Source organism: Pelmatolapia mariae, linkage group LG9 (assembly GCF_036321145.2).
Source record: "Pelmatolapia mariae isolate MD_Pm_ZW linkage group LG9, Pm_UMD_F_2, whole genome shotgun sequence".
Lineage (NCBI taxonomy): Eukaryota > Metazoa > Chordata > Actinopteri > Cichliformes > Cichlidae > Pelmatolapia > Pelmatolapia mariae.
Window position 1 is genome coordinate 15722040 of NC_086235.1, and position 25821 is coordinate 15747860.

The following is a 25821-nucleotide window of genomic DNA, read 5'->3' on the forward strand; positions in this document are numbered from 1 at the left end:
TTCTTCAAAGCCTATTTTGGAGATCTTTTGTGAACTGAGCAGTGTCTCTCATATTTCACGCCTGCTCACAAAACACAGTGACTGGGTGTGCATCAGAAGTTAGTGAGGGTGGTCTCTGCCTACGCAGCTACCCTTAGAAAACCCCAGAAGCTGTTGTCTAATTGTCCTCAAACCGCACCTTTATTGATAGATGCTGAGGTGTCAAAACTCATCATTAAGGGTACTGGGGAGATCTTAATAATGCCAGGGAGAGAGAGTGAGAGCCTATACAGCTCATGGTGATGAGTTTAAGGTCTCAAAAAAAGGAGGTAAACTAGGGTACAGATTAGGGTGGGCCTACTTTGTGATTGACAGGTCATTACCACATGTGTGTGCAGTGTCCAAAAGTTTTTCAGTCATGCCAGCTTGATGCTTCACAACTTCACTTCAGGCAACAGATGGCTACACCCATCCATCCATATGGATGAACGTAGCTGTAGTAGTCGTGACACGAAGTCTCAAGATGAGGGCTTTGAGCGTCTCCATGTTAGTGTTTTGAAACTTTTAATACTTTAATTTTTAAACACCCTGTCTTTAAAATTACATTTCAAGAACAGCTGATCCTGTCTTTGGAATCATTCTTTGGTCAATGTGCTTATTGTGCAAAATATTTTAAAAAGTGAGGAGGAACAAAGCGGCCGTGGCGAGCCCTCTGGTTTCTGTTTGTGATTCTTGAATAAATATTTCTTGACTCAGAATTTAATTCAAGTATCGCCAGCTCAACTGATAGGCTATGACAAGCCAGAGGAAGCTCTGACTGAGAAACACATGGACACGTTCATAGGGTAGCTACTTGTGAGACACACAGTAGGCCCACCCTATGGGATCAGCATCATATCCATCCATCCATCCATCAAGAGGTGGGGTTCATCCGGGATAAGTTACCAGTCTATTCCGGTGCTAACAGAGAGACAGGCAACCACATTGCAGTGACTAAAATTTAAAACTACCAACTGAGATCACAAACCTAATCTGTGAAAGCAAGCTGAGGCCTTCAATGAAGGAACATGAAGGTTGATTTTTCTCATAGACCTCCGCACTAATTGACTTCTTTTTGCAGCTTGAGGAGTCGACCCTGCAGGCCATTATCAGGAATGCAGGTTTCGGCACCTTTTATGCATTGGCTTCACTTTCCAAAAGGGAAAAAACATTGCGATCCTTTTAATTTTGAAGTGAAGCTGGTATATGAAATATTGTTAAAACGGAACGTAGCTTGCAGTGCATCAGCTTGTGTGTTTTAAAAGCTGTGGGTCCGTGTGTGTGTGCAGTGCAAGCTTTGGCACTGACTGCACTGCAGCTGCTTATTATTTAGGGATGTATAGATTTTCTCTCTAATTTGGCTGATTTGAATAAAATGATTTTGTTCCATTGATCAGATGTGGTTCAGTAGGTTTCTATTAGCATATTGATTTGATAGAATCCATTGAGAAAATGTGCTCTGTTAGCTGTAGAAGAGATCTAACTTCATCCAGTTGCTGTGTCAGATACACCCAATCAGTCATGCGGTCGTCCTGATACACCTCGTAACCAAAACCAAAACCACTGGCAGTTGATCATTCTCTTTCTTCCTTTGTGTGAGAAATAGGCCATCTGACCTCAGCTGCTTTTGGAAATGTTGCATCCTCTCATTTTTCCCATTCCTCTTGGAGCGCTGATGGGCTCTTCGGCTGCAGGCCAGAGAAAGGGATGTGCATTTGTTTCCTGCCAACGAAAACGGCTCCCCGCCCTTCCTGCTTTTTGAGTCATGCCACAGACTCAACCAGCAGGCAGCCAGAATTACTTGACAGACAAACAGACTTATCTTTTATATGACTTTATCTTTATTATTAAACAAGCAAGTCGAGATTCGTTGCTCTGATATACATTATAATGAACAGGTGCTCATTTTTTGTGTGTGTGTTTTTGTAGTGATTGGTGTGCAGTTGGGTCCAGAAGGGAAATGAAAGAGCATTTCTGTGGAAGGAAGCAGAAATAAAACTCAGGGCTGGTGTGGATAATGTTATAAAAAAATGCCACTCCAGATGTCTGAACTCTGAGGAAGTCCTTTGATAATTGTGCCCTTTTCCTGTTTTCTTCTTCTAGGAAATAATTTGCATTTTAGCAGCTCTGAGAGGTTTAGTGTTCGCTCTTTGCTGGGAGGAGAGTGAAATGTGTCACAGTGGCAACACTGAGGCCCAGACAGCTGCTGACAAACAGGTTAGTCAGAGCAGTGTCCCTCAATCTCCACGGTGGAGAATATAGAGCTGCCGCTCGAGACGGCCACATCACATCTCTATGGTAACCGCATAGCTATCCTGCTGCCAGTGTGATACCAAACATGGCAGAGGAGAGGAGCACGGTTCAAAAAGGAAAAAAAAAAGTGGATGAAGAAGAACAGTCAGAAAGCGCCTTTTTTGTGTTGTTGGGTATTTTTTCTGTTCCTCGGCTGTCAGCAGAGAGCAGTTGGTGTCATTAGACGGACGCAGGACAGGACACTGACAAGCCTGGACGCTTCCTGCTTCCTGTCAAAGGACGGCTGCAGGGGAAGCGGCAGGGCTGCTGAGGGAGGATAAGGCCTCGGGCAGGAAGCGTGAAGCTGAGACAGCCTCCAGTCAGTCATGCCCAGTCACTTGAGCCACCAGTTTCCCCTCAAAGCTTTGACCTCCTGGGCATGACTGTGTGTGTTTTATGTGGTGTTTGGGAGCCAGGAAGTCGGTCCCATTAACCCTTTTGGTCACTTGGGTGGTCACTCTCCACCCCCACCCTTATATTGCTAATGTAATATTTAAAGGCTGCAATTACCAGGAATTTTCATATGATTTTTTGAAAATTTTAGATTTCATACTTTCAGTGAAGGAAAAAGTCAGAAAATGTTAAAAAATGCCCTCACAGTTTGTGTTTTGCCTTTCACTGGGTTATAAAATTTCTGTTTGCTTAAATTATATGTTGGTATGTCAGACACTGCCATTTTGTCAGATGCCGCTCTCCTTGCAGAGATGTGCACACAGTTTTCTTTGCTGTTGGAGCCTTGATGCACTTGCACAATAATGGATGCTGCAGGATAATGGTCCACTTTAAAGGGGACCTATTAGTTCCAGCTGTCTATTTTTATTCTTGAACTCTGCTTGAGTAACTTTGTGTGATTCACAGTTCAAAATCAAAGGCAGGCCTTTTTTTGGACTTCCTGCTCCTTTCAACTCGGTGTTCTTCTCACTGGCTGCCCCCTTGCAAACAAAAGGTTTGGGCAGCAGGTGGGTGGGTCGTCTGCATTCACGACCGCAGCTGTGTGTCTGAGCTGTATGATATAATAGAGCCAAGAATGGGGGAAGAAACTGCCACAAAGTAGGTGTAAAGCAGACTAAAAGGAGATGAATTGCATATACAAGGTCTCTGGCCATGTTTAATATGAACATACACCACTGTAACAGCATATATTTGACATAAATTATGAAAGGTGTGGTGGATATTGTCAAGTGACCGATAGGCTCCTTGCCCCTTTGGGAGGCACTGTGTTTCCAACTTAGTTTTGCTTTTGTTTTTGAGTAGTTTTGGTTTCACTTTCACTTGTTAATTAATTTTATGTACTAAAATGATTCCTTTTGTGTCAGTAAAAGAATTGAAAAGTGTGTCTATAAATAATTGTGTGACCAAGGAGTCCATTTCAAGCATCTATATGTGTGGGTTTCAAAGAATGACCAAACTACAGTACATCGTCATCACATCATGTATATATCAGTATAGGAGGATTTGTGCTCGTACCTTCTTGTTTTTTAGTGTGAGGCTTCAACATTTTTGGTTGAAGAAGTAATGGTCTTCAAGCAGGTTACTGAAGGTAGTCTAGGTAGTCTTTTACTCACATGTGATTGATATAGCTATCTAGAGTTATAACTATTAAAAGTAGCTAAACGATTCATGACATCACTTACCTCATTTATCTTTTATATTTACAGTTGGGGAATTTATCTGTAACTAACTAACTTTATCTCCACTAACTTATGGTTGGGTCGTTTTTTTTGTTGTTTTTTTTTTGCTTAAGAAAAAATTGCCTAAAGGTTACAAACCTTCAGCTCTCAAGCATGAACATTTTTACAGTGTATCAACTAAACAGTAAATTGATTGGTTACTGAGTCATGATCTTGATGCTTGTTATCAAATTAAATATCTTTGTTTTTTTTCTGTCCTCAGAAAGAAAACGATTGCACAATTTTTGCAAGTGAGATTGGCTCATTCTTTCTTTTTATACATAAAGCAAGTACGTGACTCTTCCATAGAGATGCTGCAGGAGTTTGAGTTTACTGGCCAACAAAGGGTTGAAACGTAAAAGACTGAAATTGTCACTGAAGTGTCTGAATCTTTTTTCAGCTCCTGATTTTTAATTGGGCATTTTATGAACTTTTAAACTCTGTGTTGCTGCTGGTTAAAAAAATCTCCTTTCAAGTGTTATCTCCCTTCTTCATCTCTCTTAAGTAAACTCTTGACTTATTTGACTCCATATCTCACAAACTTCCCATAAAAACGTCCTGACACTCCTGCTGGAATCTCCAGGATGGATCATCTCTTTTCTGTGCCTCATTTTCTCATTAAACACTTCATCAACATGCATCACTTTGTGTATGGGTGGAGAGATGAGCAGCTGCAGATGTTTTGGCATCGTCATACTTGCTAATCCCCCCCCCCCCAGGTTGAATGTGCGCTTGCTGGCAGATGAAAACAATCCTTTGACTATATTGAATAGTTGTTGGCCTCTTGGAGAGCAGAGTTTGGAGAGTTTGTCTGGTTCCAAGGGCTTGCAAAGGCTGTGTGCCAAGAAAGCACTAGTTCATTGATTTCTGTGCGTTTTCTTTTTGCTTTGTTTTTTTTGTCTTTGCACTAAAAGATGGGAGAAATGGGTCTAACAAACCACTTAACAGTCACATTTTGCACTAATGTGGCAGCCAATGTGAAGCATGCAGCATAAAATGGATACTAGGTATGATTTATTTGACTTGCTAATGTATGGATCAATAGATGCGGAAACAAAAGACTTACAGAAAAAAGAAAAATGGCTGAAGAACCGTTGTTTTTTTCTTCCTCATGTTTAAACTGAATATTTAATTAAGAAAACACACAGAATAGATTATGGGTGACCCCTTAGGTGCCAGTGCCAGCTGCTCTCAACATGAGCACCACATAGGTCATCCGCCTTATCAGCCTCTGTTTTGTGTCGTCTTCATCCTAATCAGCGCACACTGCGCCATAGCCTCTGAGTAATCACAGATCTACTGACCGAATCCGAGTGACGAGGGTGGGGTTTGGCATGTTGCAGAGAGGCGATTTGAGAGGAAACGCGGCTTGTTAGCGAATGTGTCAGCTGTTACGGGGACCTAATCTGTTGTCTAATCACTTACATGGAGTCGGCACAGTTAGAAAAAGATGAATAATTCCCCATTACAGCATGTATAAGACACAAAGCAATAGTTCTGCTCTAATTTTGAAAGATCTGTTTGATAACTCGAATTCAGATTCATATTTCTTCATAGTGGAATACACTAGATTATGTGTACATTGTATTGAAATAGAGGTAACCTTTTATACAAATCGAGGGAGGAGATGTCAGCAGAAAAATGGTAAATGGACATTAATCAAAGCTGAATGTGGTGAATGTGAAGTTTTGCCTGTTAAAGAGGAGAAAAAGACACAAAGTGATTCTCTAAGAAAGGTTGATGTTGCAAACTTATAGCATTTCCGGTTAATGAAACTTCACTTGTTCTTATCTGTGGTTTGATTAAAATATTTGATACCTCTCTTATCTGAAGAGAGGTAAATGGTTATATCCTGGTCTTTTGAGTTTTTCTGCTATGCTAAACTGCTTTGCTGCTATCTGTAGACTCTGTGAACAGAAAATGGAGTAATGATGTTTGATTTTTAAACCCAGTCAAGACAAAAAACAAGTGTTTTGCTAACCTATCACACTACTCTATGTTGGTGGCTGCATGGACAAGGGGCTCCACGGTGTAGTGGTTAGCACATTCACCCAACATGTGAAAGATCAGCTGTTGGAGAGCAGGAGAGGAGATGAGCCTGACTCTTACGGATTCTTAAGCTAATACTCATTCTTTGGTTACAGTGTTTATGTCTATTTGCTTGCACAGAGCCTATGTGACCAATGCGAACGTGGCTGAGCTGCTGATTTGTTGAAAAGTGCACCGGAACAGGGATGGGCGTAACAGTGTAAAACAGCATCAAAGATAAAGAAATGGCATGAGAAACTGTTTCACTGCAGCTCTGTGTTATAACTTTGATCAACTCGGATGGTTGCCAAGGACTAACAGCAGAGTAACATGTAAAGGATGGTGTGCAAAGGTGTTAACTGGTTGTGTGTAGGTCACTGCAGAGACATGTTTGAGTCAAAAGCCAGCAGCTGAAAGTACCTCTTAGGGTGGTTTCATGGAGAACTCTTTGTAGCATCAAGCAGTTAGCCTGCATGACTCTCGGATACATGCAGGAGCCCATTCCTGGAGTTTTACTGTATGGCAAGATTGCTGTATTTCTTCTGGTGAACAGAACATGATAAACTAAAACATCAAAGGCTGGATCCATGAGTACTTAGTGACACAATTTAAAAATGCTAAGTAGGGGAGGAGGTTATGACTGTGAGACACTTGTAATGACTTCTGTAATAAATTATCCGCTTATCCATGACCAGCGATCAGGTTTATCAACAGCTTACTTCTTTCTGTTAATAAAACTGTCCCAAAAGCCATTATACTTGTATGTTCCAGCAAAATAAAATGTCAGAAATCTCTGTGCCTATATACTAATAAACACCTTCTTAGATGAAGCTCTCAGTTGTTTAACCAGAACAAATAGGTGACAGGTGGTGTTTGATGGTGTGAAGAAAGAAAGGAAATGAGCATAAGTGAAAGTAGCTTACGCAGCGAGTACCCTGACAGCAAACATTTTATAATGCAACCTTTTCTCTGATAATACACTCTATAGGTAGATATATAAACACTTGACAAAGTCCTCAAAACCACTTTTGTGGTAGTTCCTGCTACGGTCTCTGGGACATTTAACCATGAAGCTGCACACATGCATGCACACAGATTTGCATGATAATATGATACAATCTGCAGTTCTACAATCACTCAGCTGTAACTTGAATAAGACAGCCCCACTGTGCTTTTTGAGGCTAGGCAGTCACTCAGCACACATGTTGTTATCAGAGAACAGGGGTTACAAGATATGTAACCAAATGTTTGTGTCATCATTGAAGTATGTCTTCATACTCTTTGAAGACTTTTATCATAGTAATTATCAGGATAATATCATATACGAAGGCATTATTGGAGAGATTAGAGGTTTATTAAATTTTGTACTGGCCTGTTTGGACCGCTGTTTAGCCAAACAGACACGGGGCTAAGTAATGAGGCTGTGTGGGGAGGTATGTGGCAGCAGAGACTGTTCCCATGTGCAGAGGGTTCAAAGGGCTCAGCCCTGGCAAAAAGGGCCCTGCGGCAACAAGCTACTGCTGCCATAATTGGGGAAAAGCCATGTGAAACTGTCCAAGGGAGGCCAAGGACAGCTTAATTATGTTGTGAAATTTAATTAGCCAACTGGTGTGTGTGTGTTTATACGTGTATGTGCGCGTGCTTCTGCTTTTAACTGAGTGACCTTGATGCGACAGAGCTTTTTGCTTGGGTTTTATTGTCTATTTTGAGAAAACGTGGCAGATTTATGGTTTCATTCCCCGTGGTTAAAATGGGTGGATGGGAAATGCTTGTGCTGTCAGAATGCATTATTCTAAAAGCGATCAATGCAGGCTTACAATTTAAATCATTCAGCAGAGGCAGGTAGCACAGACGCGCATTTGTGTTCCTCGCGTGTCCACTTTTCCTGAACATAGCATGTTTTCCAGTTATCTCTGCTTCTCCTGCAGCAAATGAGCCGATAATAGATGTCACACAGGAAGATGGTTTTCAGGGTGTCACAGGTGATTTTCATGCTGCTGTTTTTGCAACACATCCAGTTTGTTTAGCTCACTAGAGGGATAAATGCTTGACCTCAGCATTGTTGTGCCTGCTCTTTCCACGTGTGCAGCACTAATCTCTTGTATTAAAAGTAAACATCTACCTTTCATTTTTATTAAGCTATCTTCTAATTAGTCACCCGGGAAATACGACAGGTAAACAACAATTACAGAGAAGGTGCTATGTTAGAATATTCCAGGGAATTATCACTCAATTAAAAACGTTGTCCAGCATGAGATGCTGTCAAAAAAAAAAAAACTTTAATGAGAATTCACTGTTTTTATTGGGTGTGAGGTCATCATTGTTCATTCACTCCCTTTTTTACTCTTGGTTAGATCATTTTGAGTAGGTGTGGCAGGTTGGAAATGGTCTTACGTAGCTGTTTTCCTCATGTATTTAGTTATTATATTGAACTACTTCATGCTACAGCATTGCCATTCTGAAGTTCTGTAATAAAGGCAAACAGCAGATTTATGATTGTTTTTCTGGTGTGTCATAATGTCATAAAGGGGAAGAAAGTTGGTAAACAGCACCAACTTTTTTGGATACTGACTACCAATCTGATACCAGTGTTAAATTAATACGCTGTAATGGTCACTCTGAAAGAGAGACTATGAGTGCATTGTTTTACATGTAAGACCTCAGGCCTAGAGATTGGCTGGCAACCCCTTAGAAACCACTGGTTGCTAGGGTAAAACCTGTATTCCCTGACCAGTTGGCGCATTGTTAGCAAAGGCAGTAAAAAAACTTGTGATTGCTTTGGTTCCTAGCAGATTGCAAGTGGTGTCCCCCAGTTCGCATGAACAATGCAGACTTGTCTGCAAACATGATGAAGTGCCAAGTGCAAAAGAAACTGGAGAAAAACTGTTCACCTTCAAAATAAAAGCTGCACTAGGTGATTATTATTATTATTTTTTATTTTTTTAAACTTAGCCTCAGCATGTGCCCTCCAGTAAACAAAACCTAACTGGTTGGGGGGATGTGTTTTCCTAGCGACCAATGGTTACCAGGGTGTAGCCGCCCAGTCTCTAGGCTTGTGTAACATCAGGCCTGATTTAAACAGTACGTTTTCCTAAAAGAAAACATAAAACTGTGAGGCGATCACTGCACATCTGGACAAGACTTGAAAAATCAATCTTTAAGTTGCTCAAGTTGTCCTGAATGTAAAGAAATGACTTCCCGTGGGTATTGGACATTGTAGTGGTTAACACACTGAAAGGAGAGACAGATTCCTGGTTCGATCCTGGGAGAAGACACAAACCTCTTCAGGGTTACGTCAGGAAGGGGATCTAGCATTAAAAAAATCAGCCAGATCAAACACCTGCTACCTGCTGTGGCGACCCAGTGTGAATAACTGAGCAGCCGAAGTAGCAACAATCTGATTGGTACTGGTATAAGAATTTAGAAAAGCTGGAATTTCTGTATCCCCGCCTGCTTCAAACAACAGTGACCACACATTATGAAGGCTGGGTTGCCAAGCTTTGCAAAGTCATTTGACCTGTGAGTGAATAAATGCTGATTTTACCCTTTCCCACTGAAGGCAAAACCCAGATGTTCGTGGGTGTTTTGTTTTTTTGTTGTTTTTTTTTTAACCAACTGAGAAAAGATTTAACAAGATAGGATGGGAAAAAAGCAATAAAAATGTAAAAGTTTATAATTAAATTCTGAGCTAAGAGGGCGTCAAAATCTAACATTTCACTTATTCACTGATGTAATTGACTTTAGTCTTTATCTTTAAGCGGTGCACAAGATTATGTCAGTCAGTGCTGGGATTTCTAACGGGGAAATGTGAGTTATGGGGTGTGTTCAAATGTGGTGTGACTTCAGATGTAGTTGTTGTTTTCTCTGGCAGGGAATGAGCTGAGCAATACGGCCTCATGGTGAGATTTTCTTGCATGTGGATGATGTTTATGATGATGAATTTTCCTTGTGTGAAGCCATATTTTTTAGGGGGGGGTGACGGTAAATCAGCTCAGGGGTCACGCTTGTGGATTTTGCATTGAATGGCTTTTGTAGTACTTCTGTACATGTAACCACCGGTGGAAGATGCATGTGTTTTTATTATTAATACTGGTCATTATTTTAAATCCCTGGTGCTTTGTTTGCAAAGCTCTAAACATTAATCTGTGAAACTGCAAGAAAGTGAGATGTATAGCGTGCAGTAACGGCAGGTCAGCCTCATTTTCGTGTGAATAATTTGTAATAATAAACAACCGGTAATTGCACAAAAGTTCTGCTTGAAATGATGTGTTGAAATGATGATTGATGCCTCGTTCATTATGAATGAGCACTTCAGCTCTATTATTGAGCAAATATTTGTTGTTCTTATGCCGTAACCTCTTCAGGTTTGGTCTACCTTTAAAACAAATATTTAAAGGTTGCAAAGTGTCTTTGCTGTTTTCTGATATGAATGTCACAGTCACCTTTAAAGGCATGAAACCACTTCAAAGGTGTTAAAAAGCATCCTCTCTTCCTCAGGCGCTGGACCAGGACCGAACCTCCCTGCAGAAGGTGAAGAAGTCAGTGAAGGCCATCTACAGTTCAGGTCAAGGTGAGAGAGTCTGTTTCTAAATCTGTCAGGCTTTGCTGTGCTTTGGCTAATGTTTGGATACAGCCTTGTAGCCCTTTCCTGAAAGTCAAACCCCCAGAGCCCAGGATTTGTTAAATATCTTTAATAAGAATGAGGGTTGCTGCTTTTTTGGTGTGTGCGTGTCTGGAATGCAGCCTTGTGTTGGACAGATGGTGTTTGTTGCATGTATCGGGGCCGTCCCAGAAACCAACACCTGAGTTTGTTTAGTTTGTTGCTGTGACATGGATCCTCAGTAATTTTCCACTGAACGCTTGCGAGAGCCTCCTCCCTGCAAAATGACAGTTTGTGATGCTTGACCCACAAAAAAAAGTTTATTTTTTCTCCTCAGAAAAGAGTCTGTTTACCTTTGTCTCATTGTGGCTCTTTTGGAGAAACAGCTGGGTTAACTTGAAGCCAGCTGTTACGCAAGTTTTTGGTTTCCTCCGAGTTAAAGTAAGATAAAGGCCTTAATCCTGTTAGTGTATCATATGTGATACACTTGAGTTTTTGAGACCTCTGCATCATTTTTGCAGTAGCTGAACCACTGGTGTAGTGAGAATAATGGAAAGTTGTATATAGAAATGTATGTTTTAAACATCACAGGCTGTGATTTTCTACATCTTATCACTGTGTTGTCATGTTTGGCATTGAACCCTGGCAACAAAGTCGGAGTAGCAAGATTTACAGCAGAAGCCTCAAGACTAATCCTAACCTACCCCTTTTTTTCTTTCTTTTTTTGCATAAAAATGATTGAAAACGATGATCGAAAACTTGTATTAGAGCATTTTAGAATGTCTTATAGATGGTTGCAGTCCTGCTACTGTGATATGAGGAATAATAGTTTAAAAACTCAAACTATTATCCATGCTCTGCACTGACAGCCCGTTAGTTTTAGAATTGATTTTAAGATTTTATTTTTTTTGTTAAAGCCTTCATGGCTATTATTGTAACTGCCGCCCTCACAGCAGCCACTGGGCCGCCGGAGGATCCTTATACAGGAGCCTACTGACTGCTCGCCTCATATTTTAAAAAAAATAAAACCAAAAGATGACCAAACATCTACTGTCAGGGCCCCTAAGCCTGAGTGAGAAACTCAATCTCACTTTGTCCCGATCTTATTTTAAATAAATTCGATATACCGTTTTCCCTATAAATGTTTTCCTATTGTTTATATTTTTAATCTAACGCATTTAAAAATGTTAAGGTTGTTTTAATTTTTTTTGCTATTTGCCTTATTTTGACTTTGTGTTTTAGTCTTGCTTGGCCTGGATTAAATTGATATGAAAATTGTTTATATAGTGCTGTGCAAAAGTCTGTGAAATGGGTGCATGCACGCACTATGAAGCTATAGCAACAATATATTAATGTATTAATGGATAAATTAGATTTTTTTTAAAATGACGCTGGCTTTATAGACACATCTCAGAAAGTTGATGTAGCTCATCTGGATTCAGTGTTTTCAGTGGTAGAAACTTTTTGTCACGTCATCCAAGTAACTTCTTCAGTCTTGGTCATAAAAGTCTTGAGTTTGTTGCCCATTGTTAAACAGCTACTTCTGGTCATTAAGCAACAGTACCGTTTATGAGGTTAGAGGAACCTGCAGTCAGCTAGATGAGTGATGAAATATTTCTCCCTCTGAAAATGCAACGACCAAACGAACCTGGATTTTTGTGCATGCATCAAAACACCTTCAAAGACACTCTTTACCAATCAGAAGCAACAGTGCTTATTATAAAATTACCAAAATTAATGAAGATACATATCATTTTTTTTGTTCTGTCTTATCTTTGGTTTTGCTAGGATTTTATTTAAATCCTCGAGGTCGCTTCAATTTTTCTGTGAGCTGTTTTGTAATTTTTCTCTACAACTCCAACAGCTAGCAGCAGCAGGTGCTCAGGTTTTATACGAGGCACGATGAGGTCACGTCGCCTCAGACGGAGATGCCAAGTGTAGTCTGCAAAATGGCCGTCTTCCAGGTGGCTTGTTTCTGTGTACTTAAATTTTCAATTTCATTCATGTAGAAATCACATTTGTATGGAAAACAACAGAGAGCTTACACTCCTCCCAGTTTGACCCTTTTGTGTGACTCCTCTTTGGCCTGAAACTCAACAGACGATGGAGATGGAGCAAAGTTTTCATGTCTCATAAAGTCACAGCAGCCAGCCACAGAAATGGAAAGTGTGCCAGGTTGAATTAAACTGAGTTTTTCTTTAATGCGGCTGTCATGCAAAGTAAGCACAGTGAGCAATAAACATCCTGTGTTACGTGTTACATTGTTGTGCAGTTTGAATCCAGGGAAAGATTTGCAGAGTATGCAAATGTAAAGATAAAGAAATTATGACGTACAAGTATCAGAACTAGGGATTGATTTTTTTTTTTTTTAACTGATTCATTAATGTAACAATGAAAGTGGAAGGATATTAAGAACTTTTAAGCTTGGTGAATCTAAAGACCTCTCATGCTACCCCTCCACTGTAACCCACCTCTTTCCTGCTGGGCTCCTAAACCCCTTCAATACCCAGAAAATCTGTAGAAAATACAGAAAATACAAAACGTCCTCAATAGTAACTTCAGGACTGTTTGAACTTTGAGTTTCCACTGTGACGTGCGTCCAAATTGGCTGCTGTGGGGACTAAGCTCTGCGGGTCTCTAGTCTCACCTGACCTCCCTGCCAGGTCTCCTCTCTAGATTTGGCAACAGTCTAAACACGTCCCCCTCCACCTCCTCTCCAACTTAACGACAGTGACAGATGGACGCTGCTCTTTGACTGACGGCTCTCGGGGAGTTTCGCAGACCCTGAGAACAACGTGTCTTGTTACATTGACAGTAACTGTATATAAAGATGACTTGTTATTGTCAAAATGTATAAAACAAAGTTTCTCAGGAGTGAAGAGTCACGAGCCAAGGTCATGTGTCTTATTTTATTGCTTGTGTTGCTGCTCTGCTGAAGGAACTTTCCACTGCAGGATCTGCTGAGTATTTCTGCCACATTTGTCTTATTGGGAACATCCCTAGGAAAGATTTACACTTCTGTTTGTTTCAGGTGTGTGTCTGTGTTGCCTTTGAGAACAAAAAAAAGATGCTGGACTGAAATACTTTCTCTATCCACAGCCTTTTTGTTTCTCACTTTCTTTAACTTGAGCTGTAAAAATATCTTGGCTTTAGAACATTCTTGGTTATAAATTTACAAACCTCTCCAACTCACATCCAGATCATCAGAAATAAATATGTGCAAAGCTGAAAGCAACTGAACTTGATTCTATAAAGTTAACTTTATGATCTTCTGAAAAACCTTCTTTGCTTTGATTGGCTGTTAGTCCATGTTAGAGACCGGGTTTGCAAGAGGCTGCATATTCTTCTTTTGGTCTCTATTAGAGTAGCTTTGCATAATTTTCAGATCAAAATAATGCTTATTTATCTTATTCTGGTGCAGCCCCTCAGTTTATTCAGCTCCTCTCTATGCTCCAGTCACATGATCTCAAACATTTGAGACTGATCGCATGACCACAAATTATTGCAGCCATGTTCACTGAACCTGTGATGTCACTGCTTTTGAAACGGTTCCTTCAAAGACGGGGATCAGGTCTGCGGCACCTCGTAGTCAGCTGCCGTCAACATAGTGAATTTGGTGTGCCAAGACAGCAATAAGACCGAGTCAGTCTGCTATCAGTTTGCTGTTTAATGGGATCAAGTTGGCAGTTTCATGCAATCTGTGACATTTTGGTAAATTCACATTTACTACTTACATTTGGAGTCCAGCCAGAACCTCACAGATCTGAAGCACTAATTCAGAGATTGCTCCATAAATAGTCGCGTAGGTGCATCAGGTGGCTATTTAACAGCAAAACCCCATAGGCATTTATTGCAACCTTTCTTTTACATAGACATATAACCATAATACAATCAGCTGGGAACCAGTTGCAGTCAAAGAGATGAGTTGCAGATGATCATCGGTGCAGACAGAGTCATATTTATTGCAACGTGTTGGGAATCTGTCTGCGCTTTTATATTAGATGATGCTTAGACTGGTGAAAGTTTGCAGTTGTCTGAGAGTGACTGTAGTCAGTCCAAGTCAAATCAAAGATTGTGGGTGATGCAGTCTCAACTTCTGGGAACTATTTGGTTGCAATTTGCAATTGGTCGTTAAATAAGAAAAGACTCGATGTAATCACTGATCAACCGTTTTGTTTAGTCTAAAGCAGAGATGTCAAACTCATTTTACATCATGGGCCACATACAGTCCACTGTGATGAGGAGTGGGCCGGAGCATTGCATCAGAAACGGACAGAAAATAAGTAAAGGCATAACGGGTCCACTTTAAAAAATGTCGCAGTACTGCCCACTCAAGGATTTGGCCACTGGGATGTGAAGGGTGTGGGTGAAGGGCCTCCAGGTGTTATTAAATGGTCCTCAATGAAATGACAGGGCAAGTGTGTGAGTTTTGAAGGAAGAGACCACCCAAGCATCTATAGTTTCTGCTTCCCTGCTCTTGCTATTTGGAAGATAATAATATTATTATTATTATTATTATTATCAATAAAGTGTTATTATTTTTTTATGTCTCGTCAATTAAATTCTGAACTGTTCATCGAGTGAAGGAGACTGGGAATCTGGGTTGATGATTTCACTCGGAGTCGTTTGCCATCCACTTAGGCCCATGCTTCTTCCTATACCTGACAGCCAATGTGTGGTACATGGTGTGTGCGACACCTCTTTTCGATTGCAGCTAGAGTGGTGCAAAAGTAAGGATTTACACATGTAGGTAGAGAGTGGGTCAGCGACTGTGGCAATAACTACGGTATATCAGAGGTGTCGTCTTTTCTTTTTTTTCTGAACTCATAATGCAAGCCGAGCGCTCTCCTCTGAGTGGGTTTTAGAGGTCATTAAAGCTCATTCTTCTTTCTTAGAAACATGTAAAAGGATCTCAAGATTTTCTGATATGATGTGGAGAAAAATGCCCCAAGAAGCAAAGTTTCTGGCTTTGTTCCCAAGTTTCTATTCTTGATGTTTTCTTAACAGTTTCAAAACAGGACATAAGAGGTTTCACTTCTTTTTTTTCTTTTTTTTAAATAAGCTTATACTTCTTAAATATTAAATGTCTAAGCAGAAAGAGCTTTTAAGGAACTTTATCCAATCTGAAAACCCTGAAACTGATTCAAAAACATATATAATTCACTACCTGGTCGCTGTGTGTGCACCTGAAGAAGGACACAGGTGTTTTTTCCTGTCAGGATGTCATTAAAAGTCATTGCATTTAAACTAACACCCCCCCCCCTTTCTTTATGCAGACCACGTCCAGAATGAAGAAAATTACGCCCAGGCTCTGGATAAGTTTGGCAGTAACTTCATCAGCCGGGACAACCCCGACCTGGGAACAGCCTTCGTCAAGTTCTCTTCCCTCACCAAGGAACTGTCGGCACTCCTGAAGAACCTGGTGAGTCCAGCGTGTCAGCACTCAAAGTGTCATTAAAATAAATGGCTTGGAGAGCCTTTACTGCTGGCCTGGTCTATGCAAGGATAGAAAGAGGAATCCTTTCCATACACAGCTTACGTTTGCTGTCTTCACTTGGATCAGTGGGATAGATTAGGATTACTTTAGTTTAAAGGTGAAGATTGGAAGGTTGGATGAAGCAGCTAACACCTAAATTATGCGTTTGTACAGGTTCCAGCTGAATAATACATGTTCATCAATCTCTGCTCTCGCCTACGCAGTCAAAACCGTCATGGCGACTGGACAGTATAGCTGACTTTATCCACCTTTTTCCTTACCAGACGGGCTCTTATCTGCCTGCTGTGGATTTCCCCTGACGTTTCTGTTGAATAATGTGTCCTGTTTGAATCCTCTGTGAATGATTGTTGTTGGAAGAGCCACACCACGCGCTCTCTCTTTCTCTTTCTTTTGCTCTCTCTCTCATCCTGTGTGGCTGACAGGGAGATTAGACTCCATAAATAAACTTGGCAGCACCAGGAACAACTGCATGCGTGTTTGTGTGCATGCGTGTCCGGGTGGAAACCACCTTAAATCACTCACCTGTCTGAGCTGCCTGCATATTGAAACAAACATCTCTTGACTTTTTCATTTTGAGTATTTCATCGAGTGCATTTTTCAGACTTCAATAACGGTGCCCTGAGGGCAGCTGGTGTGTGCGTGTACTACAAATGAGTATCGATGAGCGGCGCTTGCCCTAGATGTCCTACATGTGTCATCAGCTGAAATTTAAGGATTTCGCAAACAGATAGAGCCAGCTTTTCTGTGTCTTCTTCTCTGTTTTCCTTCTGAGAAGACCGTGACAGTTTCCAGGATGGCTGTTAGAGCACATCGGCAGCTGGCCAATGAAAGATTGATTCTGACAATAGCCATATGCAAGACAGGCACTTAAGAAGCACATTAGCGCCCATTAAGCATTGTTTACTTCCTCGAACGCTGCAGTGAGGCGGTGTGGACTTGGCTAACAGCAACAACAGGGACTTAAATGCTTAGTGGTGTTGTGAGTGACCTTGCTGATCCTAATGGTTAGAGCCTAGCTGCGGCAACCCGAGCTGCTGCAGACGTCATTCTTTGACGGACTCACTTGCATGTGCGCCATTTTCCTGTGGCGTTTGCTCGTTGCTTCAGTCAGCTGCAGCAGGAATGTGTTGATAAAGTGCAGTGAAGGTTAACAAAACAAGGCTGGTGCTGTTTTGTTTTTCTCTCAAATCCAAAGATGCACTGAAGATGCACTGCTTTAAAACCGTGCTTTTTCATTTCATTTTAATGGGATCAAAGGCCTGTGTGTAAAGTGGAAGGAGTGGTTTGTACTTATTACTTATCTGCGGACCGTTTTAGCATTTTTCAGCTCATTGTTTTAGTTTCACATTCCCCGCTTTGGTTTTGATTCATGCTCATTACTTTAATCTGGCTCAAGATTCATTGTTTATCAGTTTTCTTATAGATCCCTGATTTTTTTTTTCTTCAGTCTTTGTTAGTTAAAAAATAGGCCTACTCATGTTTTTAGCTTTCAGTGAACATAATGTTAAAAGCTTGTATGTGAATCAGCTGTGCAAAAACTCCACCGACAAGTTTGATGTTACTAATCCTGATTTATTGAACAAATCGGAGCTGGTTGCCAATTCCCATTATAGTCTAGCCCCCAGTAAAAGTTGTATTCAACACTCCATGACCCAGTAGCAGACAAAGCTGGTGATTTGCTGCCACAGCCTTTAGCAATTAAACCACGCAGTGCGAACTGGAATAGTGGAAACAAAAGTGGGGCACACAAGAGATGACTCGACTTCCCGGCACTGGACATTCGATGAGAGAGCTCCTTTCCCAACAGGAGAAACTGGCAGTGTTGTGGTGGGCTGCAATAATTTCATGTTATCTTTATGAACTCCTACTGCTAAGAGTAAATATTACACTAGACAGTCATAATAGATGTTGGACAGGTGCCCTCACGTCTGCAGCCTCATGCAAACACTGAGCTGAAACTGATTAGACGATCACCTCTTGCAGGATCTCTACTTCTGGATTCCATACTGAAACCAACATCACAGACTGCTTGCAAACTTTCAGTGAAACTTGTTTCTGAATTCATTCGAGATGATGAATAAGTCACGCAGATGTTGGTTATTTTTTAGAGCCTGACTACGACTACATTCGGAGTTTGTCATGAGGTCCTAGAGCAGGAGTGCCAAACATAAGGCCCAGAATTGACTCCGATCTAGCCCACTGACAGTTTTTCAAATGCTAAACATTTACTGTCAATTAATGAAAACTAGTTCTAATAAATGAGAACTTTATATGCTAAATTTGGAATTCCAGGACCGTCTATGCACGACTTAAAATGAGTTTCACATTCCTGTTCTAGAGGCATTGGATCATGTCAGATGCATTGCATTTGCATAAAATAATCTAGAGTTTATGCAGATGTCCCATCTCTGGATGCGTTGCACAGGCAGTAGACAATGAACGAGAAACACAGAAGTGAGAGATCCTGTGGACACAGTAACACTCACCAGGCAGCCTGAAATGTGTCTAAGCCTTACTGTTGGTGTTGTGGTGTGTGTAATATGTACAGCCAGACTATTACTGCGTTGTTTTTTTAAGGGCGACTGATGCTGATCCCATTTTTTTATGTATCTGCACAGCTGTGATTCTATTCTGCTGAGAGCATTTGAAACAATGAAACTGCTCTGCTTGTCAACAATGTGCTGACACCATTCAGCAGTGTTTACCCCAAGTTTCTTCCTGTGTGTAACGTTGAGTATGCTGTCGGCGCTTGTTGGAAATCATATTAGCTAAAACCGACATGTCTGTTGCAATATTTTTATATCATATGTGTGTTACTTTGTCTTTGTTTGCAACTCGCCCTACTCAATCACGTGTTCAACAGCCCAACTTGGCACACAGGTACATCTTAGGACCCTGAAGGTCCTTAACTATATTATGACATCATCACGTTGCCTAGCAATAACCTGGCAATGGGATAAAATTACCCTTGCACTACTATAAACAATGCACGAGTTGTGGTGTAATAGTATGAGTCGTCCTAAGTGTACCTGGAGGCTGCAGTTTTTAGTGTTACCCAAGAATTTAGCAGGGTCTGTTTTCAGCTGTGGATTGCAGTAAATAAACATTTGGTCCTCTGGTGACTGAAGGTTTAGTAGCAGGATTGTAACCTACAGTGTATTTATGGTTAGACTCGTTATGCTCATGAGTAAGGAGCATTTAACCCGGTGTTTTAATACTTTTGGACAGATCTGTGGCACAGCAGAGTGAGTTATATCGAGCTCTGGCTGCACAGACAATACTTGTTTGTAATAGAATTTCATTGTTGGTTCTTTTTGTGGTTTTACTTGGCAGTCCCTTTAACGTCTGCCTCTGACACTATGGTTTGATATATGAACTATGTTTTCTCTCCTCATTATAAATCCTCTCCCTCCTCCTCCTCCTTCTCTCGTCTCTTTCAGCTCCAAAGCCTCAGCCACAATGTGATCTTCACCCTGGACTCGCTGCTGAAGGGTGATCTGAAAGGCGTGAAAGGGGTAAGATTTACTATAAAAACCATTTCTCTTCTTCCTCCTCCTTTTTTCTCTCTCTCGACTCTTCCGGGGCCCCTAATAGTACATCTCAGTGGGGCAGGGGGATAGATGCCCGGTCAGCCCATCTCTCTATCAATTTCAACTCGTGTGCCTGTGATTAAGAGACTTGGCGGATAGACGGGGGAGTTTAGAGAAGAACTCGCCTTAAAAAAAAAAAGATCACACTGTAAATCTCGCTGAAGTAAACACTGCTTTTGTGTTGTTTAAGGCGAATAACTGGGCCATGAACTCTTGATGTTCGAGGTACAAGGAGGGGCGTGGGTGCTCGTTGGGCATTGAGGCCATAAATCGAGAGTGTAGTGAAGCATTTGCTGGGCCTCAAGCAGCGATCCAACTCTTCAAATAACTCCGTCCCTCCTGTGACCTCCTTTGTAGTTTGCTGATTCTTGTTCTTCTGTGTTTCTGCAGGACATAAAGAAGCCCTTTGACAAAGCGTGGAAGGACTACGAAGCCAAGTTGTAAGTGGATAACTTAAGTGTGCTGTTGTATCTGTGCTGTTTGTCATTATGAGTCAAGCTTTATTGACATTACAGCAATTCTGCAGGGGCCCTTAAAGAGTATCACAGAATTTACGGCACACAAACCTAATGCGAAAAACAAATAAAGGTCACATTTAGAAATGTAGCCCTTGTAATGATTAGTCCTGTGTTTTTTTTGTCAGTACAAAGATAGAGAAGGAGAAGCGAGAGCACGCCAAGCAGCATGGGATGATCCGCACCGAGATCACCGGGGCCGAAATCGCAGAGGAGATGGAGAAGGAACGGCGTCTCTTTCAGCTCCAGATGTGCGAGGTAGGCCTTTATTTACCTTGAACAGCTCTATATTTGCAGGAGGCTCACTTAAGAGTCAATGATTAAGATTCAGTTTAGAGAAAAACGGATAACAGACAGATACAAAAGCAACAATTTTGCCCAAAATTTAAAAAAAAATAAATAAATTACAGAGTAAGACTATCTTAGTGGGATAAGCGTTAAAAAATACACCAGCATACCCACTAGCCTGCTCCTGTCACTTCTGTCTTTTACTTTAAAAAAGAAAAGGATCTAAGCGGATTGAAATAATGGTCAGTAAAGCATCTAAACTATTACTTATTGATATTAAAAAATAAAAAAATCATTCATTTAATTTAATTCAGTTCATATTTTTCCCCCTGGTCCTCAACATCCTGTCAGTGTAGCTGTCCACAGTTGGTGTGTTTTCATCAAACCCACAAAAAGTCGCTCCAGCAGCCAACGGTGCAAGAGGAGCACGACCAAGAGAGCTGAAATCAAGTTACAGAAACAGATTTTCAAAACTTGACCATGAAGCCTTTCTTTTTTTCCTCTGACTCTGTAAAAGCAAAATTTAACCACAGTTGGTAAGCTTGTTCTCTATTTCTGAACATCAGTGGCGTCAGGCGAATCCACAGGCTGTGGGGGAGAATCCCAGCTGACTGGCTTTCATGACGTAGCATAAAGCATTTTGTTTTCCCTCAACTATTTTTATTCTAGGATTTTTCAAGTATTTTAATCACTGCATGGCCCAACTTGGCTAGAATATGTGGTCTCATTAATGGTAACAAAGCCATGATACCCTTCCTTTCACTTTTAATGCACTGCTGAAATAGGATAGTTGTAACATTGCAAGCGATCACTGCTTATCAAACCCTCTCTGTCATTATTTCACATAATAACCAAAACATATTTGCGTCAGCACGGGGATACCCACAGGTCACCTCTACACTCATGGTTTGTTCATCTAGCGTAAATTAAACTAAAAAACATGAGATTAACAAACTGTAAACAGAATGGAACGACTCACACTGACTGAACATTCGAAACCTCTGAGATAACACCCATAAACTTTACTTATAGCTTCACTTATGTAAACAGTACAGTACAAACTCAGCACATCACCAAACCCTTTCATATTAAAAGTCCCAGCTTTAGTGTCTCCAATATAGAAACGCTTCGCTCTCCAGTGTGTATATGCTCGCTATACACATGCTATATGCTCTCGAATATGAATATTTTGTGAAATTATTTTGATGAAAAAGGACTCGTGGCTAGAAGATGAGCCTGATATTTAATTATAGGTAAACGTATGACCTTTCTCTTTGACTCTGATAAAACTCTGGTATATTTCAGGATATCGAGGTTCAAAGTTTGTCATACAAAAAAAGAAAAGGTGATTCAGGCAAAGAATGAAACGAAATCCAGGAAATTCACTAAGATATAAATATATAAATGATACTGATACTGTCACCTAATGTCTCCTGCTTCCTGTTAGTTTGAAATATTAAGACAAAACCACCACTACACACACACACACACACACACACACACACACACACACACACACACACACACACACACACACACACACACACACAGACACACACACAAATGAAGAGCAGAGTTTATTAATAGACTGTATACAAGTAAACATATATGAAAAGCAGGCCAAAGGTTAAGCTCCGCCAAACTGAAAATCAGTAGCAACAGGTGAGATGAATTGGTGAATTGAAATTTACGGATAAATTATCGTCATCAACCTGTGCAGAGGAGGTCAGGAGAGAGGTACAGCTGTCATGGTTTGGGCTGTTTTTCAGTCAGAGGTGTTGGTCTCAAATTTGATGAAAGTATCAACACAGAAAAGTGCAATCAGATTTTGATCCTCCATCCAATACCAGCTGGAACGTGTCACCTTCTAGCATGACAATGCTCCCAAACACAATGTAACACTAAGTCATGGACTGGCCTCCCCAGAGAATAAAAAAATTAGAAGAAAGCTCCCTAAGAGAGTTCAGACTGTGTTGAAAAACAAAGGTGGTCGTCCAAATAATGACAAACTCTCTTTTTGCCTTTTATACTATATGTCTATGTATATATTCACAAAATTTCTCCACCTGTTTCCCATTTTCCTGTAAATATATAAAGAAATGAGGGGTGGCTCAAGAATATATGACAGTGAGGATCCACAAGTTTCCTCTCATTAATGTTGTAGTTTAGCAAAATGTGAATTAGTCATTTCTTTTGGTTAATGCAAGAGAAAGGCGTGTATTTTGAGTCTTTGTTTGTCAGCACTGGAGCTGAACTGGTTGTTGCAGTGATTGCATGTCAGAGGATAAGATTCAGAAGAAAGAGAGTTGATGACATAAGTTAGATATTTGAGCTCTTACTAAACAATCAAACGTTTGTCTTTAAGTGCTTTCAGATGTTCATCTGGTGCCGTGAACATGTTTGCTGTTAAACATGTTGTAACTCTGTTTGATATTAGCGCACAAAGAGCAAACTTAAAGAAATCTGACAGCGAGAATTGTAGTGTAGAAGTGTAAAACAATTGCGAGCTCCTTATGTGCCCATGAGAATCAGAACAAACTGTTAGAGCTCACTCTGCTCTGCCAAAAACGTCTCTAGTGGTGGGTGGTGACGCCTACGCCTCGTTCACTGTTTTATCCTGGTAGGATTTTTTACATAATGGACCAGTGGCTGCTGCACTGCTGTTGGCTGTGTGAATTATTCACTACAAAACTCGCTGCACTTCTTTTGTGCCCTGCCATGCTGATCTGCCCCCATCTCACTGTGGTTCTCAAGTATTTCCTTGCCCACATTTTCCACCTGTCTTCCAACTTCTCCTTACTCTGTTACAGAGCACGTACTGAATGGCTGATCAAGTCATACTTGATTACCACTGATGTTTTCCAATGACTTCTAAAGCTAAACATGAGCCAACATGAGAATATTAAGAATCTCTGAGCTAATCGCTAACAGCTCAGCCTCACATTAGAAAAGGAAAGTACACCCTCTATCAGTTCTAAGGTTTTATGTATCAGGACATAATAAAAACAGTCTGGTCCTTGGCAGGTTTTAAAATTGGATAAATAAAACGTCAGATGAATAACAACACTTGATATATTCCACTGTTTTAATTTAGAAAAATTAGGAAAAAATCTAGAAGTAGTGTGTAAAAAAACACTCTGATTACATCTACAGGAATTAAAGGGATGAGTAGCAGCCAGGAGCTTCCAATTCAAATGCACTTGATTAGCTGATTATCAGCAAGTAGAGCACCTCCAAAAAAGTGAGATTTTGGCAGTTTGATAGTCTGAAGCATTCAGATGTGTTCACACCCTGCAGAGGAGGACTGATATCTGCAACGATTGCTGCTGCCCATCAATCTGAGAAAGGTTTTAAAATCATTACCAAACAATTTGAAGTCTGTCACTGTACAGTGAGAAAGAGTATTTACAAGTGGAAACCATTTAATCTCTTGTAGTGTTGCCATGCTTAGAAAAATTTGCCACATCTCGGACTCTACAGGCCTCAGTTAGCATGTTAAAAGTTAAAGTTCATGAGAGTACATTTAGAAAAAGACATAACAAGTATAGCTTGTTTGAAAGTATTACCTGCAGAAAGCCTCTTCCTCTCAAATCTCTAATGCACAGCATATCAGCACAAATGCCTCATACCAACTGTTATGCACAGTGGTGGAGAGGTGTCGATTGGGATTTTGCATCCACAAGCCCTGAGCACCTTGCTGTCGGCCATTAACTCCTTCAAAACGATGTGAGAGACCGATAAAGCCATACAGAAAATGATTACTTCCAGTTATTGCTGCTAAACGTAGTTCTACAAGATGTTTAATCACAGGGTGTACTTCGTTTTTCACTGCTTCTGGACTTTGTTTGAGTTTTTGTTGAATAAATAATGAAATAGTGTAATCTGTCATGTTGTTGATCATCTGAGGGTTTTTTTTTATTATTTTGGTAATCTGGTAAGGTACCAAATTATATTTCATTATGTACTGTTATGTAAAAGTGAAGAAGGTGTACTTTTTTTGCACTACTGTAGATGCTAATATGCTAACCTTCTGACAGGTATTCTCACCAGCTCTGTCAGGATGCCAACATGTGCTATGTTAGCGGTGTTATAGGTTTGTGGCTCTAAAACCAAAGCCCTTATCTCTTAATAGTTTTAGCTCTCCTAGTAACGGCTTTTAATGTGGTAATACCAGCTGCTAATCCGCTTGGCTGCTCTGTTCAGTGTTTGGAGATGCTAGTGTGCATTTTAGCTCACTTTCACTTGACCCTTACTTGCATTTTTTTTTCTGGTATCATAGAAACTTTATTTGAATCTCAGCTTTTATAGGTCCCCTTAAGGTTTATTAAGATGGTATTTTTTTTAATCTTGTGTCCCTGATGCACATACTTAGCACCTAATGGAGTGAGCTCAGCTAATCAAGTTTATTTTCGCCTCTGAATGTCTTACAATTAAAATCGTGCTGCTCTTACAGATAGACATGGGATTGTTATCAGCGGGAATCATTTACGCCTTTGCAAAGCAAATGATGTTTGCATGCAGCAGAACCTCTGTAAGACAAGCCAAGGTAAAAATAAACCTTGATTAGCTGAGCTGTCATTAGTATGCAGCGGTTTTGTGCATCTGAAGTTGTTGGAGACTCATTTGAATTCATAATAAATTATATTGGGCACACAAGTTTTAAAATAAATACATTCTGGGACTTTGAGGAAACTATGAAGCTCCTAATCTTTAGCTATAAGTGTCTAAGTGAGATTCCCTCACTCTTTAAGTTTTTATCAAGCATAGTACTCACACGTTTAGCATTTAAAGAACTTCATTATCGTGAATTTGAAGTTGTTTATGGCCACTTAAATACAAAGGTCACTTTATGTACTTATTTTTTGTTTGTTCTGCTTTTAGTCTCGTCTGACTTCACACTATGTTTATCAGCTAGTCACAAACATTTCCTGCTGAGCAGCCACTGTTAAGAGCTGCAGACAGCTTGATCTGGAAATGCTGCAACAGTAAAAGAAGAAAAACATGAGTAAAAAATGTGAAAAATTCAAATTTTTAAAACATCGGATTTACAGATTTTAGAAACTAGAAAATATTTAATGATGTGGACGAGTGAAAAAAGTAAATCCAAAATGGAAATGAATGGAAAATAATTAGCGCTCTAACTGTGTTCAAGAATATTTCGCAGAAATAAAACAGCTTGTAAGATAAATAATTACAGCTACAGTTCAGATTTTCAGCCAAACACATGAAATGCTGCCTTTAATTCTTTGGCTATTGATTCGAGTTACTCCTGAAGATAAAAATAGTTTTAGTGGTTGAACGTTGTGATATGATACAGAAAGTT

General features: G+C 40.3%; 1 protein-coding gene across 4 annotated transcripts in view; it reads left to right on the forward strand.

Moving 5' to 3' along the window:
• The window catches only part of asap1b (ArfGAP with SH3 domain, ankyrin repeat and PH domain 1b), a 79324-nt gene that overhangs the window by 17365 nt on the left and 36138 nt on the right, over window positions 1-25821 (forward strand). For all 4 annotated transcript variants that reach the window (XM_063483415.1, XM_063483417.1, XM_063483416.1 and 1 more), the window contains exons 2-6: window positions 10506-10578; window positions 15885-16030; window positions 19546-19620; window positions 20086-20135; window positions 20339-20468. In XM_063483415.1, coding sequence (XP_063339485.1) covers window positions 10506-10578; window positions 15885-16030; window positions 19546-19620; window positions 20086-20135; window positions 20339-20468 — 474 coding nt within the window. The remainder of the gene's footprint in view (window positions 1-10505; window positions 10579-15884; window positions 16031-19545; window positions 19621-20085; window positions 20136-20338; window positions 20469-25821) is intronic.